At 38.5% G+C, this 27,647-nt stretch overlaps 1 protein-coding gene across 4 annotated transcripts in view; it reads right to left on the bottom strand.

The window, feature by feature from the left end:
• The window catches only part of bsna (bassoon presynaptic cytomatrix protein a), a 97,554-nt gene extending 70,678 nt beyond the window's left edge, over nucleotides 1-26,876 (bottom strand). For all 4 annotated transcript variants that reach the window (XM_077544523.1, XM_077544532.1, XM_077544540.1 and 1 more), the window contains exons 1-2: nucleotides 26,471-26,876; nucleotides 12,558-13,221 (exon numbers count right to left, since the gene is read on the bottom strand). In XM_077544523.1, the coding sequence (XP_077400649.1) occupies nucleotides 12,558-13,221; nucleotides 26,471-26,649 (843 nt within the window). In that variant the 5' untranslated portion in view covers nucleotides 26,650-26,876. The remainder of the gene's footprint in view (nucleotides 1-12,557; nucleotides 13,222-26,470) is intronic.
• Nucleotides 26,877-27,647: the final 771 nt, after the last annotated feature.

Raw genomic sequence — 27,647 nt, 5'->3', positions numbered from 1 at the left:
TTCGTAGGGCACCACATGGTCCTAAAGAGCACCACAACAACTCACGGTGTCTTTTTTAAAATAATTATGTATTTGTTTATTCATTTATATATTTATGTATTTATTTATTTTAGGCAGCATACGCATCTACGGATGGACATTTCCATCCATCTATACCTCGCTGCATCTATGATAGATGCATAAAGAAATTAATTTACGAAAGACTGTTCTATTTAAGTAACTTGCCTGCACTATAGTAGTTTAGTGGTACATGCTGCTGCCTCTTATGCAGGCCCACTTTCAACACCTTCAAGACTGAATTTAAAATTGACTCAAAGTAAATCAGTCATGTAATCATTACTTGGACTTTTCATGTTATTATTAGTAGTAGTAGTCAGTATATGTTGCTTTGTATATTGTGCTTTTTCGTGTGTCTGTTTTCTTTCTGTATCTGTGATCTGCCTGGGGACAACGGATGGAAATTAGCCTATATGGCTATAATCTGGTGTGGTATGTTAACGTGCATGAGTCCCATGTGATGTACATTAATTAACATGCACTTTCCCGACTACATAAAATTGAATTGAATTGAATGCAGGTTGCCCCAAAACCTAGCCAAACATTAAGTGTACCGCAACTTTAAAAATGTTTTAAATAATTATTTTAATCCAGTTTGGTGAGGTAGATAGAAAGTAACATTCATTAACTAATTCACTCCCAGCCATTTCCACTGAAGTAACCCCCTTCACTCCCGACTGTTTTACTGGATTTTGACAGATTTTGCAAGGCCCACAGAATATTGTGTTCTATGGCTATAAAAACGTTTTACCAAATGAAAGATTAGAGTCTCTTCTTTCATCAAGAAAAAAAAGTATGTTTCTGTTTTGTAGCATTTAGCATTAGAATATAGCTAAGTTTCATCATTATTCACAAATCTGGTCAGAACTGTGGGTAAATTAGCTTTTATTTCAACATGGTCCTGGTTGATCTCTTTTGCTTTGCTGCCACCTGCTGGCCGTTTTTGTAATGACTACCATTTCTTCAACCGTTCTCTGCAGTTGAGAGGCTGCATCAAAGCCTTCTGTATGCTCTAGCATACAACAGAATAAAACATTTAAAAAAAATGTATAATTACGTTTTTGGGACAGAAGCAAATAATGTCAACTGATTTAAGTACATTTGCTTTTCGATTATTTCAATTATTCTGCTCATTCACCTATTTTCTGTACATTCCCAGCAAGATCTTCCTTTAAATGTAATGTTAACATAACAACTCTCAAGCTCGCAATTAGTTTTGTTGTTTGTTTGCTTAGTTATTAGTAGTAGTAGTTACTCATTGTTAGTTTTAATATGCATTTTAAGACCACCACCATAACAACAACACATTTTTTACCACAGGGTTTAACGAAAATACATCAGTAAACATATGAGGTATATATGATATTACAGATTAGGATAAAGATCAATGTCATTGATGATTTTTTCTCCGTTTGTGATGCATATTCCTTTACAGCATGCAGTGAACCAGAATGTAGTCAACCCCCACTATTCGCAAGGGATAAGGACTGGACCGGTCCATGAATAGCGGTATAGGCTAAAAGTGACGCCAAACTTCTTTTTTTTTTCAACCCCCCCCCCCCCCCCCCCCCTCAAAAAAAATCTTCAAGGAACACTGATAAACATAAAAAAGAAAAATTACAAATCAGTGAATATGCACCTCCAAGGGTGCAGAACGGCGAGTAATACAGGAGTCCACTATACACATCTGCATTGGAAGGAGTAAAGGATAACATTTTGGTTAACTGTAAAAAAAATAAATAAAGAGATTTTGAAAAGTCTCACAATTCTCGTGAGGTCAATTGGGACAAAGAATGGATGGATTTCAAAAAGTAGATACGTGTAATTTGTTTCTAAAAATGCTTCATTAAAAGAAGAAGAGGCAAAGAAGGTCCTCAACTAATCTCCAGTACTAGTCATTGTTCCCACAGACATATGCCTGTGGGTCAGGTTTGGGCTCAGTGTGTGATAAATTAGCAGGTGTTTGATAGTTTATAATTACTGTAATGTCGATGCTAATTTCCATTTGCACATCCATGGCATTTCATTTTATATAGTGGACTCTGGTTTGAATGATATGGTTTGATTGAATATTTTGAAATTATTTAATTCTCTTCTGTTTTATGTGTCAAATTTATAGTAAATGTCAACTGGGAGTGACAAACGTATTACATTTTATTATGAGAACTGTGCAAGCAACAATCTTATCATTTCCTTGACAACAAGAGAGCTGGCGGAAATGTATATACTTTAAAACGGGTGTTTAAACTGTGTGGAGGTAATACATATCTAAAAACATTTTTTAGATCGTATCTTTTTACTACGCATTATTTTATCGTGGGACTGTCTGAAATGATCTTCCGTGGTAAACGGGAGTTCACAATTGAAATATTTGCGTTTCTTAGTCACATCTGTATTTGAGTTCTGTCATGGTGTAGCTGCAGCCTTGTTCAACCCCCAGCGCCGCATCCTCCCATCTGCAGCCATGTGAGTGCCAGCAGAATGCATTCATCATTTAAAACGCCTCATTAGGAATTCCCGCGCTTGAACTGCTGGGCTTGCAGCTGCACCCACTTGCTGTGGATGCGTCCAAGTCAACGCATGTTTGTGCGTTCATCGAAGTACATGTGTAACGACACATGACATGCATGTTTTGTTTTGTTTCTGTTTGTGTGTGTGCGTGTGTCCAGATTTGTCCAACTAATTAATGCATGTGAGGAGAGAAACCTTGTCTACCTCACTTTCTCCCAATCTTTACCCCCACCCCTAACGTCCCCCTTACCTTCCATCTCATCCTACTTTCCCAGAATAGACCTCATCCGCTCTATGCAGGAAAAAAGCTAAATCCTCCTCCCCCATCTCTGGCACACAGCTTGGAGGGTAGCTAGAAAAAAAGTGGCGAGGGTGTGAGGAAGGGCGCGAAGATAAGTGGAAGGAAAAAGAGTAGGAAGATCATGATAAAGAGCCATGAGGGCGCCCTTATACTTGAGGGGAGGGGAGCACAGAGGCCAGTAAGCATTAATGTAGTGCCCCCTATAGGTTCTAGTCAATGTATCCACACTTATGCACTGAAATAATGTTTTGACATTTTGACAAATGATCAATGTTCCGTAATGCTTCCTTTAAAGAAGGCCCTGAAAGTCGTACAATTTAGAATTTGTTCAAAATATCCAGCCTGTAAAGTGGCTCAAAACCATCAGACATTTTAATTCAGCAAGCGGCAAAGGCTTGACTGCTTGTTTGTTGACGTTTTGTCTTCTCAACAAAATGTGCTTGTCGTAAATGTGAGTTATGTGACAAGATTTCCTAAAAATGCTGATTCTGGTTGGAAAGAAAAGATTACAGCGTACCATAAACTTTGAAAATCAGACCATGGGTGCTGGAGAAATTGAGTTTGTTTTTGGGTATAATTTGGAGTGCAGTAGCCTATGAAAACCTGGCCAGAAAACACCTTCCACGTAGAGTAAAAACGTAATAATTAACCTTCTCCTCGGCCCTCAAAGCTAAATACATTAACAAATTATTAAATCCATGCATGCCTTAGCCTTTGTGAAATATGGGTCTGAAAAAATGTAGAAAGGAGTCTGTGCAAATAAGAGCCCAAATGAATTGGTTATACTTTGATAAGTCATGTGTATTTGTAATTAAAGACCATTCTAATGTGCCATTTGTTGTTTTGGTACAAATCCGTTTTTTTTTTTTTTGCAATTTGCTTCAGTCCCCCAAAAATAAAAAGCCAGTTACAGTATACATAAGAGTGCGAATGGTTATTTATACATACAGTGCAATTGACTGGTGACCAGTCCACGGTGCACAATGTCTTTTTATTTATTTATTGTTTTTATTTGAACAAAGACAAACTTCACAAACATAACCAACAAACCCCGAGAAACCAAACCCAAAAAATTAAACAAAAACTAAACAATATGACAGACAAGCTAAACTAAGGACTACGTAAACAAAACAAATATAATTCACAAAAACACACAAAAACTGGACATCCCAGACATGACCAAAAAACTCAAAACATACGGTCCTTGTTAGAAACATACATATTCACATACACACAAACACAATATATTCCTGGGGTCTATTTCACAAAGCAGGTTTAGTGAGAACTTTGGGTCAAGAAACCCTGAAACGTGGGAAACTCTGCGTTTTCTATTTCAGAAAGGGAGGTAACTGAAACCAGATTAATAGAGGTAACTCTAGCCTGTTTCATAAAAATAGGTCACTTAAGCTCTCGGTCAGTTACCTGGTCGGTTTTCTCTGTTCCCGCCTCCTTTCAGCCTCATTTCCTCATTCATAAAGTCAGCTACGGCGAGTTTTTGCGTAAATACGCCTATAGTCTATAGCATAAAATCCACTTTTGTCACGAACATGACCCTATTGATGAAAGTGCCGCATTATTGCGCAGGGAATTAAATATTCGTCGTGAGATTGTTATCAGACCGCGCATAGATATGCTAGCATTTCTGGACCGTTATCTTTTTGAGCGGTACCGTTTCACAACACTGTCCATCATCTATATACACAACTTAATCCGTCCTTACATTTGCAACATTACCTGCTGTAGTCATGCGCTATATTGTGTGGTGCGCTACGTTCGTTTTTTTGTTATAACCGTTTGAATAATGTTTTTATATTTCATCAAGTCAAGTGTGCTTCTCCTCCGCAGGATTGCACCCAAATGAAATGAACTAATGAATTACCATTCAACAGGTTTCCCCTGTAATATTATTGTGATTGCAAATGACTACATTTAAGTTTACGCATTGACCTGATTTGAGCAGCAACGTTCTCCCACACCGCCTTCCTCTACGGGGAGCCGCTGCAGTGTTGCACTTTTTTTTTCTAAAGACATGTTCAAATTCACCATATAATCGCATTAAGATTTTCAGTTGAGAGGGGTAAAAAAAAAAAAAGGCGGAAGCAGAGGGCGGCACCGCGCACTGCGCTTCCCCGTTGCCATGGTGACTCGACGAATCGGGGCTCCATTGATGTGGACTTTTTAGTGTAGCGGCAACGCCAGGTGAAATTACTCTGCGTTGACACAACTACCTCAAATCAGATATCCTTGAACCAAAAACGCAGAGTTTCCTATCTCAGGGCATGTCAACTCGCTGTTCAGGGTTAGTGTCTGTGTTTGTTGAACATGCTTTGTGAAATGGACCCCTGGTGTTACTTTCAACGTACAGTCGTTATGAAAGAAAGAGAAAAAAACAACAAACACTCAGAAGACCAAAAAAAAGAGAAAATAACGAAGAAAATTATTTATAGAAATGGTAAGTAAATAATATATCTAATGAATTAATTCAACTCAATAATACTAATAGTATTGGGCTAATTACAGGGCCTCAAATATTTACTTCCAAACAAAATCAAACAGTTTTTGTTTATTTTTGTCCGCTGATATAGTTCTCTCAATATCTAATTAATATTTCATTAAAGATTTCCATTTACTTATTCCTGGAGGGTCGGTATTTTTCCAATGTTGTAACAATAACTTCTTGTAAACTAATGAAGAAAATGAAAGTTGCCATTTCACTGGATATTAAACATTTTTCACATTTTGAAGTAAGCAAGTCTCTGGCGTAAACAAAAATCCGTGTTTCCAGATGATAGAAAGCCAATCCTGAATATTAATCCAGGTATAATTCATTCTTGTCATTAATTTATACTTGATTAATCGAAGATTTTTTTTAGTTGTAACTGAATATATAAAGTGTAAACATTCCTTCCATCTTATTTTTGAATCAAAACTTTGTATGTCCCTATCCCAGCCATCATATATTTTTCTTAATAAATCACTGCTATTTTTAGCATTGAACAAGGATTTGTAAAGAGCACTTAAAAATTTATTTTTCTGATTACTCGGTTCCAAGAGGTACTTTACTGTTACTGGAACTCCGTTCTCTATAACACAATTTTCTTTCATCCAATTTTTTAACTGTATGTACTGAAATTTTTTTTTAAGAGTCTTTAAGCTTAAATAAATATTGTAATTATTCAATGAAAGTATTTTATTTGAAAAAAATATATCTGACAATGTCTACACACCACCATTCATCCAAGTTTTCCACATTAATGTATTACCTTGAATTCTAAAAGGATTATTCCAGATCTTAATCTGTACTAAAGTTCATATCTCTACTCCAATAGATTCTTTATTTTTTCCACAAATTTAAGTAATTATTAATGACAAAATTATTATTTTTAAATTTTCTCCTAGAAAACATAATAGAGAGTAAACTATTGGGTTTCAATTGATGATTTTCAATATCCAACCATTAATCTCTGTTAGTATTATTAATAATAGGATCAACATAAAACATCTGAGCTGCTGCCTGATAATATTCCAAGTTAGGAAGATTTAGTTTTCCCCGGCTTTGACCAACAGCCAAAATTTCAGTCTTACTAACATTTATTTTATAACCTGAAATTTTTCGAAAATTGATTTATTATGTTAAGCACACTAGGTATCGAGTTGTCCACATTAGTCAGATATAGCAACAAATCATCAGCATATAAACTTAATTTATATTTATTCTTACCCATGGTAATTCCAGTTATACTTTCTACCTGTCTAATTTTTTCAGCCAGAGGTTCTATTGCCATCGTGAATAATGCAGGGGATAACGGACACCCTTGAGCAGTACTTCGGCTTAATGAAAAAGGTTCTGATAAAACACCATCGGTGTAAACTTGTGCCTTAGAAACTCTAAATAAGTTTTTTTTTTAACATATTAATAAATTCTTTGGGAAATTCAGAGGCTTCAAGTACTTTATACAAATAGGATCAATCAAGGTGGTCAATGCCATCAATGTCAAATCTAAATTCTTATGTTAGTTTTGAGATCTCTATTAGGGATGAATCCAGTTTGATTATGATGTATAATACTACGTAAAATCAAAGCCAATCTATTGTTCATTACCTTTGTTGTAATGTTTTTTGTCACAGTTGATTAAACCAATAGGTCGGAAATCAGAAGGTTTATTGCATTTACGGCTATGTTTTGGAATCACTGAAATAGTTGATAAGTACATGGTTTCTGGTAACTTTTTTCCCCTTAACACATACATTTACAACTTACAAGAAAATAGATCTAATATTGGGCCAAAATACTGAGTAAAATTCAATAGGAAAACCATCCATTCCTGGGGTCTTATTTAGTGGAAATGTCTTAATTGCAATTTCAATCTCATCACAAGTAAATGCTTTACTCATGTATTCACGGTGCACAATGAATGTCACCTGGGATTGGCTCAAGCTCTCTGCGACCGTAACGAGGACAAGCTCTAAAGAAAATGGACAGATTCATTCATTTTTGAATGCCTTGATTTGTGTTTTGTATGCCTATTTGTCTTCGAATGCATCATGTTTATCATGTCATGATTATGTTGATGTCGTCACACATCATTTTATGGCTTTGTATTTCAATAAAGAAATTATTTTCTCCTAAATGGAAACAGCATTCCCCATTTTGACTTTCATACAGATTAATAGAAGAAGTAGGAAGGTGTGATGGCAAAGTAATAAATGTGCATGTGAAATATGAAGAACAGGAAATGAGCAGGGCACAAAAAGAATATGAATCATCGATTTACCCACAATGCCGTGCACCGAAGTAGCACTGAAGTTGCTCACTCCCACCACATTATGTGAAAGGTAATTGCATTCTCGGCAAATGACTTTAACTTGTCACCTGCAGGGATGACTAATAAACGATGTGAGCAGACTACTTTGTCCAACACAAATTCACACGTTCCTTTAATGCAGGACGACATATGTCTCATATGACTGTTCAAACTATGTAGAAATAACACGCAAACCGGTGGGGATGTGTTGCAGTTTATGATTTTATGCTAAAGTAAACATCTCATTTTGAAAGGGTTTGTTGGGGCTTCCTATTAAAACCCATTTGGACCATAAAAACAGACAAGTTTGGAAATACCAAATTAAAAATGTATTTTTCTTAAGTCTGTGACAGATGACAAATGGATATGCTCACACCCCTTAATCAATTCATTAATCAATAGGAAGTTGGTTTATCGATCCCCCAATCCTAATTGTTTATCTTCACTAGACATTTGGAATAATAATTTCACCCAACTTAGTGGGAACTGTTTATGGAAGCCATTTTCTATGTTTATTCATTTATTTATTTACTATGGTTTATTATTATTTCTATTACATCAACGTCCACATATACATGCTTGGATGCGTTTGGTGTAGAAGAACTTACACATAACAATTACCAATCAAACATCATTGGGATGCGCTAGAGCGATACACTGTTACTGAGAAAAAAAATATATTAAAATGAACTCACACATTTGAACATAAACTGTGTTTGACAAGCGATGAACGCTCAATCTGCAGATTTCTTTGCAGAAACTAATTAATCCCTTCTCTTCGCTCCCCTCTTTCACGCATAGCACACACACACACACACACACACACACACACAAGCAGACACACTTTTCTGTCAGCAGCCATGAGTGCACACTGAGTCTAAAATTAGCATGCAGTGTGTTGAACAACAAACAGGCTGCAGGGAAGAAGACGCGCTGGCAAAAGAGTCTGATGACAAACGGCAGCGAGAAAGAGAGAGGCAGTGAAAGAGGCGGACTTGAGTGAGTGCAGTTATGTTGCAAATAGCAACAAATGATATGAGCACATTAGGATCTTTATTACTTCTTCAAATTGTTCATTTGGTGTCATTTTAGCATCATTTTAGAGCATAATCAATCTCATTTCAATAATACTTTAGAGTTTAGAGTCATTGCATATTTAGTTGCCGTTTTCTTGTTTATTTGCATTTCTGTCTATAGAGTAAAACAAATGTAATAACTTTTATTGCCTCCTTTTGCTGCACCGTTAAACAGGCCATACACACACAGAACATCCTGAACAACCAGGGCAATTTTTTTTAACCTGTCCTCCATGAATCAATAAATAAAATAAAATAAATCACCAATCTGCCTTTTTTTTCATGTTCTTTGCGAAACAAAACATCATAATATGCTACAAGATGGTGCCAAAGTAATGAGAGACAAGCTTTGTGGATCGCGGAGGACATATAATATGATGGACTCATAATAGTGAGTGAAGTGAAGCCACTGGCGGCCATCTTGTATTGCCACTTGCTTAGCTTGTCTAACTTGAATGCACTGATGTCTCTCTGGCTTTTCTCTCATTTTTGTCTCCACAGCAAAAATGTCACACTTTGTGTGTGTATGGTTGTACCAATAAGTGTGGGAGAAACGCTACATGAATATTTCATTGGTAGAATGCAATTATAATTTTGCTAGTTAATGTTGTCAGAACCATGACCAAGGTAATGAAAGCAAAGCCCATCAAGAAAAAAAAATGCTGCGAAATGTAAACTTAACTTCTGATTCAAAATACTGAGATAATATTCTCTGAATATTCAATACAAACAGTGAAGTTCATTCTTTGAGAGGCTCTCAAAACTCCATATTGTGGCGTTGAGGCATGCACTGATGAAAGTGTTTTCAGCTAAAAAAACAACAGAAGTTGTCAGTAACAGTGTCAACGTAAAATGGCTGCCCTCTGGCTTCAACCACAAGAGGGCAATTGTCAGACCATCATTGTACGTTCGTGAGCTGATCTTAATGAGGTTATGGAGAGTCTTTGCTGGATTTTTGCTATTCGTAGGCTGCCCGGGTCCCTATGACCCGCAAATAGCAGGGGCACATTGTATAGAATATTTATTTTTATTTTGTCTTCATGAGCATACTCAATATTGGAGTAATCCAAAAGTAATCCTGTTACATTACTTTAATATTATGGTCTTGGATTACGTTACTAACTACATTTTTTTAGCAGGTAATTTGTAACTGTAATGGATTACATTTTAAAAGTAACCCTCCCAACCCTGCTTGTTGCACAGACTTTGGTACACTACATGCGCAAACCTGCCATTTTCATACACTTAAGGCACTTTGGTTAAAAGCGCCCATACTTTTTGCAAGGATGACATTACTGATGGAGTGGGTCTAATATCCCCCGGCATGACAATGGCTGCTCAACACTAGAGAAAATGCAATGTTATCAGTTTGCATTACCACCACAAGCTGCAAATGTGTTTCCCATCTCTGGTAAGTGTTCTTTGGTCCCAAGTTAGCATGTACAGAGTGCTCCCTTCACTGTATTATTGACAGCATTTTGAAGTGCTGCCTTGTGAACTGTCAAATTTCAATTTCAAAAGATTCAATGTCAAATTGAGTTTATTTATATAGCCCTTAATCACAAATCATTGGCAAACATAAGCACAAATACACACCAAACTTATATTAGAAAACAGAGCACCTTCAGCACCTCCTGAGGCAGTATCCTTGCGTAAAGCTATAATAGCTAGCTAATAGCTATAATAATAATAATAATATAAATCGTTCATATAAATATGCACAATCCTTACAGACATTCATTCAATTTGATGGTGGCATTTAAGTGACAATCGTTTTAAAAACCACAGAGATTATCTAATTATTGCACTGAATTATTTCAAACAAATGATGTATTTTCCTTGTTGTCCTACTTCTATTTAGGGCTGGGTGATATGGCCATAAAATAAAATCTAAAAAATGTTCAGTCATTCAGGAGAATTACGATTTTAATCTATTTTAATCTAATAAGGTTTAATTTATTCAAAAATAATTCCTGAGCAAATGACAACAATAATGCAAACTGATTCTTAGTTTGTGCATGAATACCACAATTAAGTAACTGGTAACTATTGTAAACTATAAATATTGGTCAAGTATTAAATTGTTGCCAATGGTTTTGCAAATTGTAACACAGTCGTAGGAATGGCACCCCAAAAAAAATCAGCCCTGGCATTTTGACTTCAACTGGCCAGCCCGCTAGTTTGCTGTCTATATTGTAAATTGATTAATGGTCTTCTCCCTCTCTTGAGGTAAAATGAAGGAAAATCCTCATTAAATAGCACCGTATCGGCCCCAAAAGATGTTGGCCCACCGGGCATCTTTCCTGTACACCAGATGGACAGCCCAGCTCTGGACACAGTACTGTAGTAAGGGCGGGAATCCCAGAGTAACTATTCTTCTAACATTACTCCACAAACTCAATAGATGCACAACTGCCCATACAGTATATTGGACGTTGAACAGTGACAGTATCGATATTAAACTGTGTATCTAGTGGCATCGCACCTGTTGGGGATGTGGGTGCTCAAACACTTATACTTTCCCAGTGAAAAGGTTTGTTCAACACCCACACTTTATATGCTGTTAGTTATTCATCGACTAGCATCCCCAGATGAGGCTTTTAACATCTTTTCCAGGTGTCATTTTTCCAAAACAAAAAAGAGAAGCACAAGTGCATCAGGGCGTGTGGGCGTTTCAAAATTCCTCATTCATATTCATAAGAGCTGTATCGCTTGCAAAATTTGATCCATTTACAATGATGAAGTGACAATAGCAGCATCAAATGATGGAAATGGGTTCAGGTAGTTCATGTTTCACTAAAGACAAACGCTTCCTGTGAAACACAGTACTGCTCAAATTTTTTTTCAAAATGGTGTACACAAATGTTGTTAATCACACTGTATAATACATTCATGTGTGTCCATATGATGAACTATAATTCCAGATAACAGGAGGCCACCCGTGTCACTAATAAACAGCATGCCGACATAATTAAAACAAGTGTAATCTCTGGTTTATCCTCCTAATTGGCATCTCTCCCCTCTACTAAATACTATCTGATGTTATGACATGAGCTTATGGATGCAAGTAGCATTTATTAGATTAGAAGCAGGGGCTTTACTATGATAAAGATGCTGAAGGAGTGTTTCAAATTTCTTGTGACTTAAACCAGCACAATATAGCTCACAATCAGGTTAAATGACGGAAATGACTCACACTTGATGACCAATCAATGCATTGAATACTACTACTACTACTACTGATGATGATGATGATGATGATGATGATAATGATGACAACGCAACCACGCAACCAATCAATAGACTAAATAATAATAATAATAACACTTGATGACCAATCAATGCATTGAATACTACTACTACTACTACTACTGATGTTGATGATGATGATGACGATGATGATGATGATGATGATGATGATGATGATGATGATGATGATGATGATGATGATGATGACGACACAACCACGCAACCAATCAATAGAGTAAATAATAATAATAATAACACTTGATGACCAATCAGTGGATTAAATAATAATAATAAAAATGATGATAATGATGATAATAATAATAATAATAATAATGAAATTGCTAATAATAATGATAATAATAGTAATAATAATAATACTTGATGACCAATCAATTGATTAATTAATAATAATAATAATAATAATAATAATGATGATGATGATGATTATAATAATAATAATTGATGACCAATCAATGGATCAAATAATAATAATAATAATAATAACACCAAAATGAGAATAGAAAGTAATTCAGTTTTTACTTGATACTGCGAACCTACCTCAGTGAGGTGTGGGTTGGGGTTGAATCCGCACTGGTTACACACGGTGGCCCTACACTGGGTGCAGGTGTTGTAGTTGGGCACAGCTGGTGGGTTGGAGAGCTCTGTGGTGGTGCACACCGGACACAGTTTGCTCTTTGGCATGGGCGCGATCTGCGGCACCGAGTAGGGCGAGGTGGGTGTCATGCCGCGGTCCGGCGACACCGAGGGGGATCGGCCCGTCCTGGAGCCGCCAGAACTGTTGAAGTCGACTTGCAGGTTTCGTCGGGAGGCGTGCTGACCGGGACTCTGCCCTGCATGGGCTCCCATGCCGGTACCAGCTGGACCGCGACTCATCATCCCATGGCCGGAGCCCTGGCCCGTGCCGGGCCCCTGGCCTGTCTGCATGTGTCGGGGGGAGGTTGGAGTGTCGTGGGTGGCCAGGCGATAGGGCTCACCGCTTCTGGAGCCTATTCCACCTCCAGTGGCCATTCCTCCTCCCATTCCGCCTCCCATTCCGCCTCCCATCCCGCCTCCCATTCCTCCGCCCATTCCTCCGCCCATTCCACCTCCCATTCCTCCGCCCATCCCACTTCCTATGCCTCCCATTCCTCCCATCCCTCCTCCTCCTTGAACTCCTTGTTGCATGCCAGGCTTTGGGCTATCCATCTTACCCATTGGCCCCCTGAAAGAGAAGAAGAAAAAGAAGACAAGAATTATACATAAAATCGTTCAAATATTGCATACTGTATCATATTAACCAGAAAAAAATCCAATCCATTCCGTTTTTTATTTTTTGCCTGTGTGTGGTTGTCCCTTTCAAGTTTGTTCTGTAACTCTGTAGAAAACTGATTCATTTAACATAGTGCTCGGTGAAAAAGCAAATAAGAATCCCAAATGTCAATGTTTGGTTGGCAATCCCATTATCTTCTTACAACCAGACTGACAGAAACCGTGTTGGAAAAAAATGCAAAAAATAATTAGTCCAGGGTGCTGATGAAAGCTAGGCAAGGACCTCAAAACAACCACAGGCACCAAGCAATTAAAGTAAAGCATAACAGACGACACACACACACACACACACATACACTCAGAGACCTCCTGCATGTGTACATTGCAGGCTGTAGGAATATACACACACACACACATACATGAAGACTGTGGACACAACCTGGGGGGTGTTGGCTGAAATGTATACTCCACATATATAATTCAAAGAATTGCCATTTTGAACATAAATTATATAAATACAAAATGCTTTTCCCTCCTTTCAAACCCGTTGCCTATGTTCTCTTTGGTTACTTACAACATAGTTGGTTTGATGATTCGCCGAAAAACACGATGAGAGAATTTACGTACAGTATACAGTATTTTTAAAATACAATCAGGATCTTATGCGCGTATTTGATGGGGTAAGCACAAAAGCTCCACTTTTCCAGGCAGCCGGATGAAGAAGGTTGGTGAAGAAGACCAAATAAGAGGCTTAAAAAGCTGGTGATGGAACTGCGGTACAGTAGGAAAGGGATGAGCTTCGGTGCACGGCTGGAAAAAAAATTGTTAATGACTAAAACTTAAATAATGGCATGCACTGCCATTGACGGCTATAGACGTCAAGAAATCATTTGAACTACTCTATTAGTTAAACATTTTTTTCTACTTTTGTTAACAAGAGTGTGAAAACCTATAATTTTTTTATTGTACATTTAGAACAGATATAAAATTTGTGATTAATCATGAGTTAACTAGTGAAGTCATGTGATTAATTACGATTAAAAATTGAATCGCCTGACGCCCTTAATTTTTTATAATGTTTTCTTCTTTTTTTATGTCTACACAATATAGTGACATCCAATACAATAGCTGAGTCAAAGATTGCTCACACTCACACGATTGAGAAGGCGGCTACAAGGTCCATGTGAGCAAAGTAAACACAATGATGCTGTCCTTCCTTTGCTGCGTGTATAAAATGGGAGAGGAAATGAGCAAGATGTTTATCTGCTTTAGTGGCGCTACAGCTACGTGAATTGATCTTTTCCATCTCACTTTGCCGCATCAGCTGATTCATCTACTGGCCAGTGGTTACACAGCCAAGGAGGAAATAATTCTTGAATTCATGTCAATCTTGCATGTCTGTGCTACAATTTTATACATCTAATCAGTAGTGATGCATTTCCTGTGTGATTTTAGTGCACTGTAATAACACTGCAGCTCCCTGGTGACTATAAAACATTTGCAGTGATCATGGAAGATCATTTGGATGGACTGTACTGTATGAGCAGTACTGATATGTGATGATATAATGATGTCATATCCTGTCCAGGCATTCCAATTCATTTTAAATATGTGATTTAGAAACAGGCGGCTGACTGGTTAGCACGTCCAAAAAACACTGTGAGGATTGTAATATTGGATCATTACGTAACCTGAATACAAATTGAAGCTCCACCTCCAGACACCCTGTTTTTTACATGACTTCTGAATAATAATTGTGAAAAAAAAATGCATTGTAAAAGACGCAAGCACAAGGATTTGCACAGACATCCATCCAGACCGTTCATCTAGGCAGCAATTACATTACCTGCGAAAACAGCATTTGTGCATTTGACTGCATCCTGATGATTTACAACACAAACAAACAGGCTGACAATTTTGCTAGCCAGCCTTTCACGGAGAATGAATGAGCCAGACGGGCACGAGCGGAGTGACTCAACCGCCTTGGACCCTGAAATGAAAAGCCATGACGAATGGAGGCAGGTGTGAAAATGATCTCAGTGAAATGCAGTAGAGTGAAACGACGGTCTGAAATAATGATTGTGCTTGGCATGCAACACCATATTGTCGTCCTATGCCACCATGTATCGTCACACTGAGTATCTAGGTAAGATATATGACACTTCCATAGCAAACACCCCCAACATTGCATGATTGACGGATAAAATGGTAAATGGCCTTTTACTTCAATGTTCAAAAAGCTCTTTATATTTCCACCTACTGATGACACAGCACATAGAGAACCAAGTTATTCTTGCCAATGGACAGTTCGACATGGGTACAGTACAGATATATTTGTTAAAAAAAGAAAAGGACAGACCACCGCGCCTGAAGAAGAACATTTAATCAGTAATACAAATCGGGATAGTCAACGTGACACCCGTGCAGCCTCGCGCTGGCTTGTGCTGCTTCTAAAGCTTTTCTGAAACGGTGTGAGTATTCACCTCAGGGAATAAAAAAAAAAAAAGCACATCCCTCATTTGCTATCAACTCCGCCTATTAATAGCAAGCAGAAGCAGACGCAGCACCTCAGGTATAGCTGAGAGTTCAGAAGTGAAGCAGAATTGGCAACATTTCATCGTTTATCATCACTTTTAGATTTTTTATTGTTTGTACTTTGCAACAACAACAAAAAAATAATAATAATAAATCTTCAAACCAATAATATTTAGTGTTACAGTAACCCTCTACTATAACAAATAAGTCATATGCTACCAACGAAGCAATCATGGCTGATGTCTGCTTGTTTACAATGACAATGCTATCTTAGTATCCCTTACCAAAAAGTATACTTGAAGTATACTCAAAATTAGGAGAGTATACTTCCAGTTTACTTTTCTTGTTCTTATTGGAAGTATACTCCACCAAGTAAATGTGAAGTATAATTATAAGTATACTGAAACATATACTAAAAGTTAACATAATACTGAGAATGTATTCGTACTTTTTGAAGTATACTCAAAATTAAGAGAGTATACTTCCAGTTTACTTTTCTTGTACTTATTGGAGTAAGTAAGTAAATACAAGGATGCTGATGAAATAAGTTTCATTGTGACAGTTGACAATGACAGTTCTATTATATTCTATACTCTACCAATTAAATGTTGTGTACTTGAATTCCATCCATCCATCCATCCATTTTCTTGACCGCTTTTCCTCACTAGGGTCGCGGGGATGCTGGAGCCTATCCCAGCTGGCTTCGGGCAGTAGGCGGGGTACACCCTGAACTGGTTGCCAGCCAATCGCAGGGCACACAGAGACGAACAACCATACTCACAATCACACCTATGGAGAATTTGGAGTGTTCAATTAACCTGCCATGCATGTCTTTGGAATGTGGGAGGAAACCGGAGTACCCGGTGAAACCCACACAAGCACGGGGAGAACATGCAAACTCCACCCAGGAAGGCCGAAGCCCGGACTCGATCTCACGTCCTCTGCACTGGGAGGCGGACGTGCTAACCAGTCAGCCACCGTGCTGCCTGTACTTGAATTATTATTATTATTTTTAATTCATTTATAAAGCCCCAAACTCCCTGTGGCTGGATATCCTAGAGGTTAAGGCCTTTACCTTTGGTACCAGAGTTTGCTACTTCGATTCCTGTCAATTCATCTATTTTTGCTGTGAACATAAGTATACTACAAAGTATACTTTCAAGTATATTTAAGTATACCTAATAGTGCACTTAAATAGAGGTACCTGGTTGGATTCATCACTGTCATTTGCCACACACATCAGTAACCTGCAAGCTAAGGTTAAAGCCAGATTATCTTTCCTTTTTCGCAATAAAGCCTCATTCACTCATGCCACAAAGTGCATGCTAGTGAAGATGACATTGTTGCCTATTCTTAACTATGGAGGCCTTATTTACAGAATAGCACCAAACTCCACTCTTAAAAAACTGGACACCTTTTATCATTCAGTTATCCGATTTGTGACAAATGGCCCATTTCAGACTCACCATTGCGATCTTTACAAATTAGCGGGCTGGCTTCAAACACGGCGAATTCATCACTGGTTTGTCTTTATCTATAACACTTTTCTTGGCATGGCACCATCCTACCTGTCATCACTTCTCCATCTTGCTCAGACTACTTACAGTACTAGTTCTAGTGAGTTTGTTAAGTTTACCCCTCCAAAAACACTTACTACATTTGGCTGTAATTTCTTTCAATTCGCAGCAGCAAATGATTGGAACACCCTACAGAACAAACTCAGACTCATTTCTCCGACGACAGTTTCTTTGTTTAAAAACAAGATTCAGGAAATTGGAGTTGATACCTATTCTTGTTAATATAAACATAAGTGCCTTTCTCCTCTTTTTTTATAATTATGTTGTGCTTTGTTGTTTTATTTGTATTGTGATGTATGTGCTCTGTATATATATATATATATATATATATATATGTACAGTACAATACAATATATATATATATATATATATATATATATATATATATATATATATATATATATATATATATATATATATATATATATATACATACATATACATATATATATATATACTATAAAGTATACTCAAAAGTATACTTATTAATATACTTTATAATATACTTAAGTATACTTTTAAGTGTACTAAAATGGGTCAATTTAGTCCCAAGGAGTTAATTTACAGTTTACTTTTAATACAAGAATAAGTACACTCGAAAAATAAACGTAGGTATCTTAAGTATACTCTATATTGTGTATTTAAAGTATTTGTTTTTTTTTTACTTTTTGGTAAGGGATGGCTAGTGCTGCTATTTTGTTGAGGCTGACAGCATTCTCTGTGATCATTTAACACGACTAAGTCCATTCATAATCACGTGGCATTATGAATGACCATGTTTGAGGGGAGGAGGGATTAGTGAAGTGACGCGACAATCAAATCTCAAATTTCCTCTTTAACTAAAGGTAAAAATATACCGATTCTGAAATGTACAAAGTACATACATTAAGTAAAAAGCAAAAATGGTCACAGCCTAGTTTTCAGTTAGCGTTACTGCACTACTCTCCTCCATTCTTCCTACTCAGTAGGTGTGATCCAGGATGTCAAACAGAATCAGAGACAAGTAGATGGTAGGCTCAGGCCCCCCACCTAAAAACATGGACGTGTTACACCAAAAGCACAGCAGAGCCGCAGGGCTAGCAGACAGCTGCTCTCTTTACTGCCGAAACACTTGGCATTTTTTCCCGTTGACAGTTTTGACTAATTATTTCTATCTTTGAAGTCTATAGAAGTATCTATAGATGCATTTGCATGTTAAAATGCTCGTGTGGGCAGCTTCAAAAACGTATGCTTAGTTACTATAGGGTCAGCAAAGGGATCCTGTAAGATGGAATATAAGTGCAATAGTTCCGAGGACATTTGAGGTGCTTATATTGTATTTACACTGGTACCGCCAAGGTGTTCCATGACGCTGTTCAACCTTCAGTGCGGTCCAATTGCATTTCTTTATTATTTTCCAGAACTGGCCATGTTTTAAGTAACATTTTAGCATTATTGTCTGTCAAGGTTAACCCGTCTAATTTAATAATAGTGCATAATTTGAATATCAAGAAATGTTTGCATTTACTACTTCATTTTATCACAGCTTTGTTGATAGAACCCACTGACCAAGCAAATGGTGCTGGACCACTGACACACATCTTTCATAACAGCAAAGACGTAAACAGCTTCATAGCAAGCATGTGAGTTGCACAATTTCCATGTGTTGCCCTTCAAACTCGAGAGATACCAGCGTTAAACCTATTACACTCTTGACATTCATTACACTGTACATTCATAATAACGGTAAAGCTATGTCATTGTTCTGACGCTTTCACAAAGTCATACATTTTTTGCTATTGAGTGAATGTATGCAAAATGGCTGCCATATGACACTTCAGATCACAGATCAACAACGGCAACGACATTTTTGCAATACAAGTGCAACAACTATTATTTTCGATTTTTTTCCCCCCTTTGAAACAATTATTACCGTTTGAATGATAAGAACTGCCAATAATTCAAACACTTGTATTAGTAATATTAATTGATTTTCAAAATGAAATTCCTTTATTGATCAAATTATATGAAATAGTCCATCTTGTTTTTCTGATGTGTGGGGTATTGTGTTAGCGCTGATGCCACACACACGTAGCATCCGAGACAGTAACACAACAATGGCCACTTTTTGATTGCTTCATCCTTGTGCCTCATTCTCCAGGCATGACCAATCAATCCACGCCTGTCCACTTGTTATGCTAGCGTAACAGTTGAATTGAATGGAAAATGATGAGTCAAGCCTGACTGAAAGTGGAGTGCAAGGATGATGTGTTAAAGAGATGACTGTTCCTGTTATGATGGTCACTTATAAGCTGACTTCAACACTTGGAGTCAGTGCGATGCTCTTGTGCAGCGGTAGCGGATGAAAAAGTCTGATAGTCAAACTTCATCAACTGCCCAGAGTCTTAGGCTGCTGATTAGCGCACCCTCAACCTGGGAGACGGCGATAACTTGGGTTTGAGGACAAGGGGCAGGACCGCACTGAATAGTACCTAGGTGAATGACTTTAGACATGCTATGCTAACGTTGCATGACAAATGAGTAAAAAAATAAATAATCATGTTGGAATTTTATGTCATCATACATATATAATTTAAGTGTGTTTATTTTGGCTGAGACGTAAGTGCTCCTGACAAAATCAAAATGTTACTGACAAAATATTTACAATGTCCAAGAGAAGTCATGATATAGGTTGGCATCTTTGTTTTCATTTTTAAATTAAATGTTTTTATTAATATACTCATCATAATCCCTCAGGGTGAAATTCAAACTAACACCCTGCTGTATACTTTTGTGCTGCACACTCCGCAAAAGCCAAATCGCACACATGCAGGCATGCAAGAAGAGATGTCAAAGTGAAAGGTGTGTAAACATTGTTGCACCTTTTGAGTTTAGGGTGGAGACACAGCCTTGCCCAACGGCACCTCACCGGTAGTGAAGAAGCAGACTAGCATCTCTCCGACAACTAGTTCTAATTTTTCATTCTATGATATTCAGATAAAATCAGCCACATGTTCATTGTCTTCATTGGAGACACTTTGTATCGATGTACAAGTGTTAGAACAGAATTGAACTGTCAATCATTTGAACACAACCAGACAAGCCGGCAAGAAGCTGCATTCCCTCTTGGGAGATGCTGAAGACAAGTCTCTTTTATAGCGCAAACCTTTGAGCACATCCGACAAAATGACCTATTTTTAAAACTCCCATTTCCCCCCCCCCAATTTCATGCCGGCTACAATAACATTCCATTTGTGTGTGTTTGGTGGTGCCAATCTTTCCGCAGGGAAGGGAGTCGTGAGATGGAAGTGTCACTCCGCTGCTACGGGACCAACTCAAAGTGCTCTCAATTACTCTTTGTAGTTGTTATTTACCTCAGCTTGAGCTTTGTGGATTGATTTGCACTTTTGACTCAGGGAGGATGTTTTGCTAGAATTTCTTTCAGGGATATTTTGCCATGCAAGACATTAATTAAGAGTATTTTATTGCTTTGTGTGTAGATGTTAGTCTTCTGTGAGCCAAATCCATTGTAGTTTAGAAGCCACACACAGTATACCATTCAGGGTATGGTATAAAGATTTAAAACAATTGAATGATTGAGATGATGAGGTTGTTGTATGTTGTTTTTTTGTTTTTTTTTGTTTTTTTAATGACCACGATCTTTGAGTAAACCGCAGTGAGGGATAAGAGACAGACAGGGCGGTAAATCAGTGTAGTAGTGTGGAAAAGCAAATAGATGGGTTTGAAACCCATTTGTCAAAGTGCTTCACTAAACAAGACTAAAGGCTAATGGGAGTCAACACAGCAATAGCGGCAATCCAGGCTGCGTAGTTTCCGAGCTATAACGAAGTGTACATGCATGTGAACACGCGGCAAATTCTGGCCGACAACATAATGAGAAAACACGGCGTGACCTTCACAACTGTAGTCAGCACTGCGTAATAGCCTCTGAAACAAACATGGAAGTCACAGGAAGTTGACACACTTCTTGGTGAGCACACTGTGCATTTCTGAGGAAAACTCTGTAATTGTAATGTAAATCCTAAACTATTTGCTAATCACCTTCAAAGGAAAATCCAACCCAAACATTTTATTTATAATAGCATGTTTTATGTGTCCCTTCTAGTCTAAACTCGGCATTCTGATTAATATTGAGTTTGTGGAATGTGAGTTAAGCTGCAAAATCCACCTGTTTTTAGGCATGTCACGAGGCGGCCATTTTGCTACTTACTGTACATTGAAAGTGACATCACAGTTTCTCAGGGCTCAGGTAACGACCAATCAGGGGTCAGCTTAAAAAAAAAAAAAACAGGTGAGAGGTGATTGGTCATTGTCTGAGCCCTGAGCAACTGTGATGTCACTTTCAGTGGACAGCAAGTGGCAAAATGGCCGCCTCGTGACATGTCAGGACACAGATAGATAGATAGATAGATAGATAGAAAGTAAAGCCGTGTAAATAGTGAATTGGTGTGAGGAAGATTTGTTCAGTCCCAACAATTTGTCCATATGTTCGCACATGATCATTATAGATTACATACTGGCATACACACAAATACACACAACAAAGTACACGAGAAGCAGCCTGGCATGTGCGAGTTGAGTCAGATGGAACATGAACACGTGACACTACAGCAAGCGAATGTTCTGCTCCATATGTGCGCTCTCTCTCTCTCCTTCTTTCTCTCTCTCTCCCTCCAAGTCCTTTTCATTGAGCCATCTGGACATCATTGCTCTTTATTCCCTTCTTCATTTTCTCCTTACACTAATCAAGACTTCACACATTTCTTCTCATATACTTTTTGTGTGTGCCTTTTATGTATTTATAGCACCGCTCCCGCTTGCAGTAAATTAGGGCTCCATTATTTTGTGCTTTTGTGCACTTTTGTGTCCTCCCCAAATTGCCTCTGATTGATTGGCACATTTTGTTTTGAATGTGTCAGATGGTTTAGAAAAAATATAAGCGCAAAAAATAATTTTTTCATTCACATTTGCTGTAACCTCAATAGAGAATAGGAAGAGGTGTAAGCATAGTTAATCAAAACCACCTGAAATGTTGTAATAATACAGAGCACATTACAGGTTTTATTCATTAGCTTTATACAGTATAGACTATAATGCAATGTATACATTACTGGTTATAAGCAATGTTAGTGTCATGTACAGTACTTTATAAGCCTTGCAATTTAGTTTAATTCATACCAAACTACAACGGCGTATTAGGGCCAAGTATAAATATGAAGGGGGGTAATATTCTGAGAAAAAAAACTCATGAATTTACAAAACAAAAATTTGCAAATTTGTGACATTATAAAGTAGCAAATTTGTGAGAGGAAATACTCGTAAATTAACGAGAAATAAACTCACAGATTTGCGAGGAAAAAAAGTCAGAAATTTGCAAGAAATCCACATAGCATCCTCAGACGTTTGTGCCAATACTTTTCGGTCGGGTTTTCAAATAAAGTAGTTGCTTTAGCAGAGATTAACCATATTATATTAAGCATTCACACATTGAAGCGTTGGGTACAAGTCGCTAAATTGATGTGTTGAATCTGCTGTTCTCAGCCATTCACTTGCATTTACCTAAAGTCTGCTAGCTTCTGATTGGCTAGTGTTGTCACTGTAGCTTGCCGTGTATAAAGTGTAACATTTAGATCCGTCTCCATTCTGCCTTTATTTTTATTCTATAGATTGTTCCATTAACCACCAACGAATCTTTACGTTATACGTTGTACGTCCTGGTGGACAAAAGCCAGCAGCTCATCCAGATTATAGGTAGCTGCGTCTCGCAAGTTTCTGAGGTTTTTTTCCTCATAAATCAGTGAATTTATTTCTCGTCAATTTGTGAGGGTTTTTTTCTCCGAATATTACACCCCTTATAAAAAGATATATATTTATATGTGGCCCTAATACGCCGTCGTACCAAACACGTAAACTGTCATTTTATAATCGAATTATTTTTAAATAAGTTGTTTTATTGAATTCAACAAACACAATATAGCGACTAAATTTTTACACACCTTTTTTGAAAAAATTAAGTATCTTTGGCAAAGAATGTTCAGCATGTTTGTTGAGTGGATCACATACAGTCCTTGCAGTGACTCTTTGTTTTGCAAATGTTTAGATCAGAGGATGCTGTTGATATTTGTCAACTGTCAAGCCGTTTGAGACTCTTCTGTGATTCAGGACTATACAAATAAACGTAACACTTTATGTTTCCTGAAACATACCAAACACAAACCTCCATCCAACTTCGAGAATGCTTGTCATTACTAGGCTGGTGGATGCGCTGTGGAGTCTATCTCAGATGACTTCAGGCGAGAGGCGGTGAACAACCAGGATTGGTTGCCAGCCAAATGCAGATGATAGAACATCAAAATCAAAAACTAGGGTGTTTTTAGACATGAAAAAAAAATGTACGGCAGCCTTTGGCACTCTGGCTGATTTTTGTTTTTCAGATAATAGTATGTTGGACTTTATTTTCAGTGGTCTCAATGATTCAGTCAATTTTTTTTCTTCATATTTGACCTTTCCATCCATCTGTTCCTTCCACCCACCTTCTTCTATTTCTATGCCCTTTAGAAAGCGCTCCATTCTAGAGCCTTATTGCTTTTTTTTCTGCATTCACTACTCTGACCCTTTCAGCTTGCTTTATATCTCCATCACTCTCCTGATCCTTACATCTTTGCACTTCAGACTGTGCATGCCAGTAGCAGGGAGCCGGAGTCACTAACAGGTTGCTTGCGATTGGCTGAAAATCTAGGGCGGGGAAGGAAGTGAGGCCAGACAGCACATGCACACATTGCACTTGCAGGTGCAGTCTGTCACCGTCGCAACTGGGTTCTAATGCACATAGACCAGTTTCTGTCGCATTTGTTACTTTATGTTAACGTTGGTGTGCACAACGACAGAAGTAAAACTTAAATGAAGCGCATCACTAATCGATCAATCGATAATTGACGTATAAGATCGAGGGCGAGGCAGATATTGCACGACTGTCATGTGAAATTCTGTTTGAAAATCTGGTTGTTTACATGCTCCTTTACGGATGAGCTGTACTCTTTTGCTGTGCCCAGGATGCTTTTAAACTATGGACTTCCCACCTAACCTCATCCAAACAATACCCACAACATAAAAGCTGGGTTTGAATCTCGGCTCCAGCTTTCCTATGTGAAGTTTGCATGGGTTTTCTTAGAGTGCTCCAGTTGTGGGTCATTGAAGACTCTCAATAATATGTGATTTTCAACTGATGGGTCGTGGCCCAAAAGTGGGTCATGGCAGGCTAGTATACAATTTTAAGGAGCTGGCGGATATTCAAAGTTTGCCTCAAAAGTTGGCAGAAAGTCAAACTTATTTGACGCAGCGTTGAACACACTTGAATTCGCAATCAGTGCTGCACAAAAGAACACGAGAGTAGTGCAAATGCAACTTCCAGCGTTTTTTGAATAGCCTCTTCCAGGCTCTTCAGATGGACACAAAGAAATTACAAATTTTACTTAAACTTTTTTACCTTTTTGTTCACCCTCATTTTTTTTAATAGGCTCTTCTGAAATGCACTTTGAACATGTAAATATTGTTATACTAACAAATACATGTTTTTAAAGACAATTTTTCAAACAATATGTTGTCTCTATTTTTAACATATATAAAAGTGGGTCGCGACTTTGCGCAGTGCAATGTGAATGGTTTGTCAGAATGCAGCAAACAGTCCAGGATGTACACCACTTCTCACCCAAAGTCAGCTGGGATAGGCTCCAGTCCACCTGTGACCCTCATGAAGTAAAGCGCTATTAAAAAAAATATCGCATGAATGGATTGATTTGCTAACTTACAATAAATGATTCTCTTTCTGCCTCATACGTCCATTCTATGACCATACAATAGCTGTGAGGAGATATGTAGAGATGGGGAAAGAAGAGCAATAGAAGAGGAGATAAGCATCCTCCCTCCAGAAGGACGCTCAAATGTAGAGGGGGAAGCCGACATAAGGGGAGGAAGAGGAGATGTGCAGGCATTGCAAACGAGAGACGACACGGGGAGGGGGCTGTATAGGCAAACACGGCGTGCACGTGATCATTCTCTTCACATGGCCTCTTATTCTCGTGGTATCAATACTTAATGCGATGCGCCGCACACCAAACCTTTTTTCCAACACTTTTGATTCTAGCAAACGGAATAGTGCACCTACGACGCCTTGGATGAGCTGTTATTAGAAGGCAGCTTAAGCTGTCATCATGCCTCCTCTGAGTCTCTATGTTATATAATGATGGATATGCCATGTCGTCGCTCACTCCTATATGCACTCCTCTCTCTCACACAAGGGGTGGGAATCAAAGCGACACAACTGTAGCATGTCTTGTCTCTGCATTATTGCCACACAATTTTACATGATGCATGCATGGACTTGCAGTATCTTAAACGGACATGACATTCACAGATTTACGCTGATTTCCATCAGTCATGTATGCTGGAGGGATGTGCAAGCCGTAGCTGTTCGAGCTCCTAACATAATAGTACCACTATGACACACGTCCCCAAACACACGCCCACACATTCAAGGCAAGCCCCGTGCAACACGCGCGCACACATGCACACGCGCGCGCGCGCGACACGATAATCACGTGTCCATTACCTCTAGAATAAAACAACAACACAAAACATTTTTATGAGTGACGTGTATGAATGCTGCATTTATAGGAGACGACAAACACATAGGCTCGCTTGTGCGTGCGCGTAAGTGAGTGCGGTCGTGGACACGAGAGCGCGCGCGCGCGTTTTTCTGCAGCTCGTCACGCCAGGTCCGTGCAACGCGCCACGCAAGAGGGGAAATACTACCATCGCGGCACATGACATCGCCGAACACGACGGCAGATGATGGGGTTCGGGTGGTGGCTGCCATAGCAACCGCTTTCATTCAATGTCAAATGTATGGTTTTAATGGATGATGTTTTTTCTTTGGGGGTGGGGTGGCAGCAGGTTGTTCCACCTTGAGATCGCTCACGCTACGCAAGAATGTCCTCCTAATGCAGCCTTCCAATTAGCATGTGCATTCTTCACTACAGTCAATCCCCAAGCACACGTCAGTTACCTATTTAGCCGAACCGTTGGCCCTACCTCGTCATCCCCATCACGGGGCCTCCGACTCCCATCCCTCCGCCGGCAGCCGAGCCGTTGACGGGTTTCACGTGCTGTCCTCCCGGCCCTGCGGTGGCCGGTCCTCCGGGCATCACGGAGCCCATCATCCCGGCCTCTCCGGGCTGCCCGCCGCCCTCCATGCTCGCCTCATTCCCCATCTCGGTCTCGGCTCAGGAGACAGGAGGGCGGTGAAGAGCGCTACCGCGTCCGATCGGTCCGAATTGCCTCTATACTTCTACGTCGCTAAGATGCCCCTTTAATTGAAACACATGTGGTCCAAATTAGAATGGACGGGGGTAAAAAGGGGGAAAAGAGGGAGAGCGAACTCAGCGTTGCTCCTGTATCACCACCATCGTCTTCATCCTCCTCCTCCCCGTCAGCCTCAGCACCAGTAGGCTGGGTTCTGACGTGAACGGGAGCGCGCTTGGACCAGCCAGGCAGAGGGGAATAAAACCGACAGGCGGCGCAAGAGAGTGCGATTGGCCTGGAATTACATTTACAGAAGAGATTGTGAAAGTGTGAGTACTACTCACACTGTGTTCGTATAGCTTACTCTATTAAAATAAATAAATACATAAATATATAAATACTTGTTTAGTAAAGCCTACTGATTGAACTCCTGCACTTCACTATATATAAAAAAAAAAAGTTAAGTCAGTTATATAAAATACATGTTTTTATAACTCAGCACAATGAAAAAAAATCTGCACACATAATAGTTTCCCTCTTTTATTAATTTAGTGCTTATTGACATGATGTAAATCTCCTGGTTCAGATGTAGCCTATTGCAACAAAATAAAGAGTAAATAAATAAATACTTGTTTAGTAAAGCCTACTGATTGAACTCTTGCACTTCACTATAAAAAAATAAAAAAAGTTAAGTCATTTATATAAAATACATGTTTTTATAATGAACAATGAAAAAAAATCTGCACACATAATAGTTTCCCTCTTTTATTAATTTAGCGCTTATTGACATGATGTAAATCTCCTGGTTCAGATGTAGCCTATTGCAACAAAATAAAGAGTAAATAAATAAATACAGGAAGAAAAGTCAGCAGAGAGGGGTGAGAGAACAATATAGAATTAGAGCTGTAAATTCAGATGTGACTACAAGAAAGAAGGGGATTACAATTTGGGCCTGCATTAATTAGTT

The sequence above is a fragment of the Vanacampus margaritifer genome, chromosome 1, assembly GCF_051991255.1.
Source record: "Vanacampus margaritifer isolate UIUO_Vmar chromosome 1, RoL_Vmar_1.0, whole genome shotgun sequence".
Taxonomy (NCBI): Eukaryota; Metazoa; Chordata; class Actinopteri; order Syngnathiformes; family Syngnathidae; genus Vanacampus; species Vanacampus margaritifer.
The sequence above is the reverse complement of the archived record's forward strand: the minus strand, read 5'-3'. Positions and strand labels throughout refer to the sequence as shown.